This window comes from Merops nubicus, unplaced genomic scaffold (genome assembly GCF_000691845.1).
Source record: "Merops nubicus isolate BGI_N331 unplaced genomic scaffold, ASM69184v1 scaffold18695, whole genome shotgun sequence".
Classification (NCBI taxonomy): Eukaryota; Metazoa; Chordata; class Aves; order Coraciiformes; family Meropidae; genus Merops; species Merops nubicus.
In genome coordinates, this window is record NW_008611791.1 from 401 (window position 1) to 11,627 (window position 11,227).

General features: G+C 41.7%; 1 protein-coding gene across 1 annotated transcript; it reads right to left on the bottom strand.

Moving 5' to 3' along the window:
* Positions 1 to 373: 373 nt before the first annotated feature.
* LOC103773954 (MAM domain-containing protein 2-like) lies at positions 374 to 4,868 on the bottom strand (the record flags this gene model as incomplete). The annotated part of the gene is made up of 4 exons (XM_008941337.1): positions 374 to 666; positions 2,716 to 2,853; positions 3,786 to 3,870; positions 4,603 to 4,868. Coding segments are annotated over 4 exons (782 nt in total), but the record flags the coding sequence as incomplete, so codon positions are not given.
* Between the last annotated feature and the right edge of the window lie 6,359 nt (positions 4,869 to 11,227).

Below are 11,227 nucleotides of genomic sequence, written 5' to 3' on the forward strand. Positions count from 1 at the left end.
AGAATAAATCTCTAATTTTTCTTCTGCACTGAGAGGCATGCATCATTTTATGATACTTGGCATCCTCAAAAATAAATCAAGTCGCAGAAATTCAGGGCAGAGAGTGAATTGACATTACTTAGTAGGAACTGAAAGACCTCACACTGGGAGGACTCTAGAACCTCCCGGGGGATTCTGTCCAAGCACTTCACCACCTGATTTCATCTTTGCTGAAAGTCAAGCGCTAGCATGGAAAGCAAGCCCTCCCTGACCCTTATGCACTCCACTAAGGAAACAACAGATTGCCAGCATCTTTATAACCATCTTTCAGATACTGGACAGGTCCTGCCACGCTCCCAGCTTGGCCCGAGTTAGCACTGATGTGAGATGCAGCCTAGAAGAGGCAGCTGCAAAGGAACAACTGCTTTACCTCCATGGGGTATGGCGCGGTGAAGTCAGCTTCTGCCAGCACCCAGCCCGCGCTCAGTGCACCATCTGTCTTCCAGATCTCTTCATAAAAGCCACTTGTGTCTCTCAAGTAAACAGTAAAAACAATGCTGCTCTCCTGCTTAAGTTGATAATAAAAAGATAAGCAGCCAGACATTGGGGCCATGGTCTTTGGTGAGATTAGCTGGGCCACTTCCTGAAAATGCTTGACGTAAACGGAGTCCACATACATGTAGTGACCTGAAGGTATAAGAGAAACTTGGTGGTAGAACACTCTTTAAGGGACACCACTTACAAGGACCATCAGGAGATGGGCAGGGACTAAACATGTATCTCTACAACCTGTACAAGGATGGTTGGTTCCTAGGAAATTTTAGTTAATTCTAAGAAATTTATTTTTTATCTGCTTCTCTCCCATGTACAACCCAAAGTTGTTTGGCTAAGATACAACTGGCAAAAGAGTCAGCATCAGCTCTTTCTTAGTTCTTTATGTGAGACTTTTATATCAATGAAAGTAATAAACTGTCTGTATGTTAGAAGCCATTTGTAAATGGAAAAATGTGTTATAACTGAGTAAATTCTCTGCTTCCCAACAGCTCAATATAGTGTTTAATCTTTTTCCAAGCACAATTCTACTGAGTCAACCCACGTAAATTAACAAGACCACGAGCCATGTGTTTCATCACATTTTACTCAGCAATTCATTTAATATATCGAATGAAACAGCAAATAACCTTTATTTTGTGCATTTTGCTGCTTGAATAATTCTGCTCAGTCTATCTAAGATTTGGTTTCTAAATGTTTTATCTTTAAAGAATAGCCTGGGTTTTTGCAAAATGCTCTTGGGAAATGTTAATAAACAGAAATATGCATTACAGATTACTGGACTCCGACACCCTCAGTAACAAATATGACCTGCAAGATTTTCAAAGGACATAGCTTCTTAGACTCTGACTTTGGGTGAGCTACCTTGATTTTAAGCAGGACATATCCATGTGCACAGATAACACTGTGCATCTGTCGTTTTTCTTGTTCTACACTCCCAGAAACAGGGCATCAAACAGCACCAGCTGATGAACACAAAAATCGCTCTTCACAAGTAGACAATGAAGAGAATGAAGTGTCAAACTGACAGGTTTACTTCAGCATGGACATTGCAAACTGTGCCATTAGGTCTGTGTCTACACCACTATGTTAATTAGCTAGTAGTGTTCTCAAAACTGAAGATGTCAGTTCTCGCTTCACTCCAGTGGACAGAGAGGAAGGGGCTTGTTTGGCTCTGGACCTCCTCCAGCCTGCTCACTGTCAGGGGACTGGTGACATTTCAGCACTACTTGCACAAGAAGTTCTGGGCTTCGTTTTTGCTCTGCAGCTTTACTACATTTCATAGCTTAACTGAGATCTCCCTAGCTTATGTACCTTCGTAGCACAATTCTTGCCAAAAGAAGACTCTTCTGTGACTTCTGGCTTCTTGGGGTCTTCTCAGCTGCTAGTCAGCATTGAGGGTTTGGTGTGAGAAAGAAACACTGTGGCTACAAGAAAACAGATCCCTCCCAGTTGGCAGTGTTTCCTGCCACGTACAGTAATTAATTTAACAGGTAGAGCCACCATCTGCTGTTGAAGTTGTGTTGAGTTAAACTTCCATCAAAATTTTACCAGCATTTAGATGCTGCGGGGTGACACTCTGTGCTCAACTCACACAATTGTGAAATAAATAAATAGGCACAGCGGCATGAGTTAAGGAGAGAGGATCAACCTTGCTTTTCATTATGTGATTCCTTGTGTCACCGCACGCATCACACTGCCCCAGAAACACAGTGTGCTGCAACAGCCACGTCTGACTGTCAACTGCTGTGGTACTTCATGGAACATGACACCAAAGTCTAAGACATCCCTCAGTCCTTCTGTATGGCTATGTAAAACACTCTCCTCTCAACAAGGTGGCTGAAACAAGTAGTTCACACAGAGCAAGTGCTGAAAATTCTTTAAGTCTTTACAGCATTCTTCCTCTGATGGGCTGTATTAACAGCACCACATCGGACTGAAGGAAACAAAACTCCTAAGCCACACAATTTAATCTGAGATTCTCCAAATATGTTTCCATCCCTTAGATTTCTTACTTAACTTTCTCAACAGTCACTGAAAAGAAAACCCCTGCCAGATATACAGAGCAGCAGTACAAGACTTTAAAACTTATTTAACTCCCATAGTAACTTGCAGTATAAGAGTCATACATGGATCACGGACTCAAATTTTCCACTGTACTTCTGTTTTACATTTGTTGCTTACCCAGTTCACTGTTAAGCGTGTGGTCTTTGGGCAAGATAGACTGGGAATTACGAATGTTCCCTCCACCAACAAACCAGTTGACATTGGGGTTCCAGCGGTTCACAAAGCCACAAAGATGATTTTCTTCAAAGTCACATTCTGCAATTGCAAACATCACCAGCTGAGTGCACAGATTTTCTTTACAGAAGCAGGAAGAGAGGCTGTTGCTAAGCACTGACCTCATCTTACATATGACAGTGCAGATAACATCTTTATTTATAAAACTAGATACAGCCCTTAATAGCTTATAATAAATGGAAGCAAACTTAGCCACATTTTTGATCAACTTTTTGTAAAATTCTTTCATCCTGTTCAGTCCAATCTATCTTTTCATTATTTGGCAATATCGGACGGGTGTAATTTAGAACCACTTCACAGTATTAAGTAGTCAGAGCAGAACTTCCACTTGTAAATCAGGGGTGGCTAGAAGCAAAGCTGGACTAGTATTTCACAGTGGTAAGGAGACTGCTTTACTTCCTTCACAGAGCCAGAGAATTGTGACAATTCAGTTGGACTCCATCAGAGATCCTCAGAAATGCAAAGGTCTCCCAGGCTTTTAGCCACTGAAATTTTTGAACTTCATTAGTGTTTCTTCTCAGATGTCCTAAGGAAATAGCAGTAAATGTAAATATCAACAGTTTTGATTCTGCAGCCCACAAGATGCCACTACAAGGAAGCATGAGCAGGCAGACAGAAGAAACAATGTCACAGATGTTATGTCTCATCTTTGCAGTAGTCTAGTTTTGTGACAGTGTAACATTTGTTCCTGCTTGAACAGTAAATAGCTTTAAAAGGAATTACTGTATGTGAGATGTCTATATCCAGCACAGAGATAGGTGAATAAAAGCACATATTAGTGTGTGCAGCCCTAGCTTAAAAAAAATCTACATCAAATATGGCAGCCTGTTTTTCAATAAGGGAAAAGCTATTGTCTTTCTTCTAAACTAAGACCTTTAATTCAGTTTTAAAACTGCTAACAAGGCATTTTTTTTCTATGCAGAGAATATGGGAGCTGAGCAGACAGTACTTACCAATGCAATATCCAGGAGTTATTTTAATTTCAAAAACTGCTATACTGGCGGATTTATCTTGTCCTATTTCACCTTCTAGTACAATCTGCACAATATAAAACAAACGGTAAATTTTAGGATTTCAGTATTTCCATTATCGGGATATTTAAACAGGATAAACGGGACAACAAGTTAAACAGATGTGTAGGGTTCATCATCCTTACAGCCAGGAGAGGTTTTTGCTGAAAGAGCTTGGCAGGCTGCACTAAAGACAGAATCGGTGCCCTTCTGCAAGGACTGAAGGCACACTGAAGGACAATGAGACAAGGCCAAAAAATTCCCACACTTCATATGTGGAGTATGGGAGTCCAGATTCCTCAGCTGTGACTATACAGGACGGTATTGTGAGAGATGTGATGTGATGGGTTTTGGGTAGAAACACGCTCCTCTGAGCTTCTGACTCCTCCCAGAAGTGCACAGAGCACAGGAACGAGTGAGCACAGCTGCAGACCCAGGAGCTGGGAGGTCCCGTATCTGCTAGAGCATGTCAGCAGCTCCACAGGGATGCCACGAGGTGAGCCATCCTCACCGCATGGCTTGGCCAGTAGTGCCTTCCCACCCGCTGTGCCACGTGTGCGCTGGGAAGAGCACTGACTGCCTGACTCAAGCCAGCTCTGCTCACTGAGTTTAGGGACAGAGGGCTCCACTGTTCACACATTGCCAGCCCTAGAGGTGAAAGCCAAGAACAGGGCCCAGTGTGGACATGTTCAGAAAGCAGTCCAGACATGCCCAACACAAGCACCAGAAAGCCTGTGTCGTCTTCTAAAATTAGGCTTACCTTGTACTTCTTTGTGCTGTTGGTTAAATCTAAGCTAGCTATGAGCCAGCTGTCTGATGGCTCCTTGGCTGACCACAGCAAACGATCAAAGCTCTCTCCTTCCTGCCTCAGGTACAGGTTGAGCCTGGCAGGATCAGGTGAAGTCTCTGAAGTCGTTGCTATCTGATAAATCAGTCTGATACAGCTCCACTCCTCAGAGTACAGCTCAGGGCTGGACAGCACTGCCTTCTCACCCTCGTAAGATGTATCCACAGAAATGTAATGTCCTAGGAACAGACACACATCAGAATGATAAATGATAGAGACTCTGCTTTTGTATCCCTGGACAAAAGTACTTATTCGTAAAAGAATGGTTGTTCTAGGGCTAGGTCAGGAGATGGAGACAGCCACTCATTCGTTAAAGAAGTCAGGTAACTTTTTTTTACATTCCCATTGTAACATCGCAAATGTCACTTCACATGTCTCAAGGCATTTTGAATAATAATTTTTAAATTGCTGGAAATCTTTAGAGAAAGATGTTATATCAATGTAAAGCAGATTATTAAGTAATGTCCTCTGCAGACAGACACTGTAGCTGTAGACAATTTGATTGACAAGATAATTTAAACAGTCTGGAATACACTGTAGGAATATCCGTTTGTCTTACAAATCAAAACTTTTAAACTTTTAGATTTTAAAACAATGCATAAAGGATATGCACACACTGCAGCCAAAAATTTTTAAAGCATTTTTGGTTTCAAAGAAGAAAAGTAGAAAGCCACTCTTAAGTAGTACGACAAAGATGTACAAATCTGCTGATTCAAGAAAGTCCTAAATGCAAAGCATATGCAAAACATATCAGCAGACTCAATGGGATTATTTTGACAATACTGTCTGGATGGATATTTTAGGAGCAGGGCCTAAAACATAACCATGTCTATAAAGACAAAGGAAAGGATGCAATGACAAGCCAGAAATGCATGAGGAGGAGAAAAAAAAAACCAAAAAAAACCCAAACCAAACCAAACCAAACCAAACCAAACCAAAAAAAAACAAAAAAAAACCAAAAAACAAAAACACAATATATAAAAAGGAGGCAACAGTAAATGAACCCCACTGAAAACAGAAGCCAGGTCCTGGAGACAGTACTAACACATCAAAATCAAGATCAGGAGAGTAAAACAGGATACAGGAGTCACAGAAACCAGGATTGCAATGACAGAAAGAAGTGAAACACAGAGAAAGAAAATTAGAAACAAGCAAACAAGAACAACAAAAAAGCCTGGGCATCCATTTCTAAAACATGATCCCACAGACAATCTGGAAAATGATCCTCCTAATGTGGCAATGTATATCAGACAATTCCCATTCTTGATATTAATTCTCAGCAGGCAGCAGGCTGCAAGCAAGAGTTGTAAGAGGCATCAGGGACTGTGTCAAATCAGTCCTTCACCCAGCAGCACACAACCCCTATCTTCTTTGGAGTCCTCACAGCATGTATTTCTCCTTCTTTAATCTCCTTTCACTTGACCACAGAGCTTGTCTGAGTTTCTGCACTTAATGTCAGCACTTAAGGTTAATTGGACAAACCAGCAGTCAGACTGATGTTAAATATATTGCTTGCCTTTGAGGCACACCCTCCCCTCCCAAATCCTGCCTGAACCCTCCAACTCCACTAAGCCACTCTGGGGTTGTTTCCTAGGAGATCCCCTGTTGCCTTTTCAAAAGTATTCTCTCTGATGTGAAAAGAAATCATCCACCACCACGTTAGAGCACCCCTCTGCATCTGCGCCCTCTCTCACCTGCAGACACTGTGCACAGCAACACATTTGTATTGTTCATTTTTGTTTAACAGATGTAAGATAAATGACTGTTACTTAGTGAGGAGATAGGTGCAGCCCTGAGCAGTACAAGGGGCTGTGTAAACACAGAAAAGCTGCGTTTTCTTTTCCTTTTTAGGGAATGGAATTTTTTTTGCCTGCTACCATAATTTCTCTTTATATCAGCTGTGTCTGGTTTTAGTCTCTTGGAGGAACAAACAAAATCATTGCTTAAGTACAAGTAACTTGTTACTGCAGCAGGATATGAAAGAAAAATAAACACAGGAACAAATATTTTAAAATAGGCATCTAAAGTGACTGCCCAGTACTTAATCTGCCACTATATAAAATGTGAGTGCATAAAACATCCACTTGTATCCAGTTAGTTCACAAGAGTTACTACGCAGAGCATTTATTTGGTGGCACGTGCTAGTGCAAGGTATGCATCTTTTTTCACGTGCATGAATGACTTAAGGAAATCACCAAGGCTCTGTAAGAGGACAAATGCTTCTCACACATTTGTTTGTAATTTATGTAAGTGGCAACATCCAGTTCAGATGAAGAATCTGTGTTTTTAAGGCTAGTCTGAATTTGGATCATTTTGCTTACAAAGAAACCTACAATTCAGAATCTATACCTGGCAATTTCAGTTTTAGATTTCAGCTCTATTTTTGTCAGCACTTCATGAGAAACCCCATAGGAAATAGTGCCTTCGTATAATAGTCTCCCCCTCCCAGCCCCCCCCAAAATAAATTACTGTCAACACACAAAAACACATTCACATAAGACCTCAAATTACCAGCTATGAGGCTTAAATGGCTGACTAACTTTAAGACTTAATTATAAGTAGACTACGGTTCTTCTACAAAAATAGCGATTTAAAAGAGGAAGAAAATCTCTTAGAGTTTCCATTTGGGATGGTTATGTCACTATAAACTTGACTCTGTTTTCTGCACACTTGTTACCACTTGGTCCAATTCCCCAGTGATACAAGAGCAAAGATCATGAACTCTCTTTATACTAAGGGGAGTAGTTTTGGTTGCTTTTTAAAAAAAGATTAATCTGACCTGTTCATTAAGTCTCCAGAAACTGATTGCTCTTACTCCCAACCTTCTAGTCATTTTAGCACCTTCTGGAAGTTTAAACGTGTGATTGACTCCGCCAAAATCAATGGGAGCGCTGATAAGAGAGCTTTATGTGGAAGTCTCAATGCCTTGCTAATCAGGATCAGGGAGCCAGGCACTTCGCAGTATCAAGCACAGAAAATGCTAATTTTAAACTTCTCCCAGATGAATGCTGCCATTGACTAAATGGCCTTTACACTAAACTGTGTTTCAGTAATAGCATTACTAGCCACTGCTGCAGAAAGGAAGGTCTCACAATGCAGACCTCAAGCACTGAAAACAGAGCAATTGTGAGGGCAAATCAATGGGAAGAGAGGTTTCCTTGGAGTAAAGGAGCAGACAATTTCCACACTTGTTTGTGGGAGTAACAGAAGGATATTTAGCAGTCTATGGAGAATCTGAAGAATGCACAGTGCTGTAGCTTGAAATCTCATTACAAATGTAACATGCAACTTCATTCTCCAGCATGCCATGTGCATTTTTTCCCCAAAATCTTTCTCCTTCAAACACCCATAGCGCTTAATTTATAGCAGCCATTCAGGAGTTACCAACTGCACTTCAAAATCACAGGAAAACAAAAGAGAGGTAGTCACAAAATGCTAGGAAAAGCCTGACGACATAGGAACACAAGCATACAATTTTTGGCAATCACTTGCTCAGGGGGTAGATGCAGCCCTAAGCAGTGTAATGGGATGTGCAAACAGAGGATAGCTGCACTTTGTTTCCATTTTTAGGGAATGGCAAGGGGTTTTGCCATCATGGTGAAGACACCATGCAAGCTTCCTTACAGATGGCAGAAGCCAGGGACCGCTGGCTACGTTTGACTACTAACAGGCAGCAGTTCCGTGGTGCAGGCAAACACCTACAGCCATTAAAAAGAGACAAGAGAAGGGGGACTCTCGGGCTGTTTCCTTCATCGCTCACTCACTACGCAGAGTGACTTGTAATGCACTTTTTACCCACATTCCTTTAACGACTTTTTAGCTACCGTCTAACTTCACTGTCTTCTCCTTGACAGCTGAAGCAAACTGTACAGGACCAAGCACGTCTTCATTTTACATTCCTCCATGTCCAAGCAAACCATTAAGCCCAGGGGGGATTAGGACCCAGTGGTTGAAGTCTATCCCTGCTCAATGCAAGTATGCATTACAGCAGTTGAAAATCCTTCTGTATGCATCTCTCACATCTTGCTGCTCTAATAAGCAGTTCCACTGGTGATAGATTAAATCTGTGAGTCATTCACTCAAATTTTCCAGTTTTTTTTTTTTTTAACGTACTAAATAGGCATCAATAGAGCAGTCGGCAGTGATTATATTAATGGCTATGGGGAAGGGGATTGAGAGCAGCAATCTTTTTTCCCCAGAACAGTGCAGAAACTACACTTCTGGCTTCCCTGTAAATGACACAAACAAGACAAAATGCCGGACACTGGCTAATAAACTGAACTAAATCCCACTGACAAAATGAAGAAAAAAAAAAACAAACCAACTGGGTTAACTAAATTTACCAGTTTGCTTTTCAATAATATATTTCCTTCGTAAAAATATGGGAGGGTAACCACAGACATGTTAGACTTCATAGGGTATATATCTGACACAGCTGTTCACATAGTTCAGCAACATTGCAGCTTTACAAGAAAAACTGCCTGTATATAAGCAGTGAGCTCCAAGAGAAACAGTATTAAGGAAATATGAAGCAGGAAAAAGTTGGGAACTTACATTTGATTAGGCACTCCTTCATACAGGAAACTACAAGTAATGTCTTAAATTTGCCAGTCACATTTGGATCTTCTCTGTACTTCCCATACAGAAACAGGAAATAATATTACCAGGGTTTCCCAGGACAAAAACTGATTTTACTGATACATTCTCCAGAATCTCAGTGTCTGGATTTTTGGCTGTGTTCTTAAGTGTTTTTTTAAACTATCCTACTGTTCAGAGAAAAAAAAAGAAAAAGAAAAAAAAAAAAAAAAAAAAGGACAGTAAAGCAGTGAATTTTTTAGGCTCTATTAGGCCCTCTTACATCTCTAGGAAGTTAGATAAAATTATTAATACTATAGCCAGACACACATCATTTCGGAAACAAAGTTTGCACATGGAAACTATCCCAGGTACAAATGACATTTAGATGACAGTTAAGAGTTTAGAGTTAAGAAAACAAATTCTACCAGCTCCTTCATGGAAGATTTTGAGTGGACCTAGGAGAAGGCTTCTGACACTGGATAGGAAAGCTTCAGACTCCACACTCCCCTCTTCATTCTATTTCTTTTCAGTAGAAAGAAAACTTTTCAAGTAAATTGGACACTTTTTGCTGACAATTTGTCTTGAAAAAGGTAACTGTGCGGATCAATGCAAAATTTGTCTGATCTATGAAAAGCTGAGGTTTTCTGAATAAAATTCTTCCTCTAATCAGCAATGTCACCGTGCGTTTTGGTAAGGCTTTCTGGATGGAAGAGGAACAGTTAAGGGTGTAATGGAGTTTTTTTCATTTTTTTTAGGCAGTGTCTTGGGAAAGCAACAAAGTTGCACAAGCAGGTGACTCTTCAATTGGAGGAAAAGGTTTTGCCCTACAAATCCATGAAGACGTGCATCAAGAGCCATTAAGACCTCTTGTGTGAGCAAGGAAATTTTCATTTCCATCAGGCCACAGATGACTTTATTTCTGGTAAGCTGTTAGATCCACACCATTAGAACTGTGTGGTATATACTCAGACCCATTAGCGTTGTCATCATGAGAAAAAAGATTTAGGTCTTTAAGCCTCCTTATTTCATCTGTGGTTTCTTAAAACCAGCTTTGTGAAAGCAGCTGAGGGGCGAGGAGCAAGAGTTGGTCTGTTTGCTGTCTACAGCGACTGACATGAACTGCTACCGTGAAGGCTTCTCCTCCTCTCGTGTGTCTCCAGAGGGACCTCGGACCTAAAGCTGTCTCCTTTCTGCAGCACAAGCCCGAGGTCCTGCCTGGCTGCTGCCAGAACCCTCCTCACTACCCAGGCAGGGAGGGCAGCACTAAATCTGCCCCTGTGCTACTCAGCTTCTTCAGGAGGAACAATGGGGTTTCCAGGCAACTTTCACAAAACTGAGTAGTGTTTATTGAAAGCAAAAGCATTCTGTGGAAAAGCACAGCCTCAGGCAGTGAACACACAGGCAGCCACGCACCTTCCTCCAGCTAGATGGACAGCTCTGACAACAGGAGCGCTGCGGTTCTCTGCGCCTTCTCTGGGCGTTCCCCTCAACTCACCGTACTTTACAAACTGCTATTCCCTCAAGGACTGCGATTTATCATTTGACCCTTTGTTTGCCGAAGCCACTAGACCGGGAGCTAAAGTTTCCCAGCCCCAGGGGATGAATCTTCACAGGCTCTTCTCCCAGCCGAGCCCTTGGATTGACTACCAGTCCCACCTCTTGCCCTGTCCTTTGCTCCCCCAGAAAGTTCAGAAACACAGCTGTTACCAAGCCCGTCAAAAACCACAGAAGTAATACAATGAGCCCTGAAATGCTCTGTGACTGGAGCATCTGGTCGCAGCTACCAACACCCTGGCACTGCCTTCCAGCTTCAATCCACCCGCCTCTGAAAGTCTGGCAAAGGTCCACCGTGAGCTGCTGTTTTCTGGTTCTGATTTAGATGAGCACTGCACTGAACTGGGGATGCTTCAACTTATAAGAGCTTTTTGGCAACAGCCGGGTCCCCTCCTTGCTCTCCCTC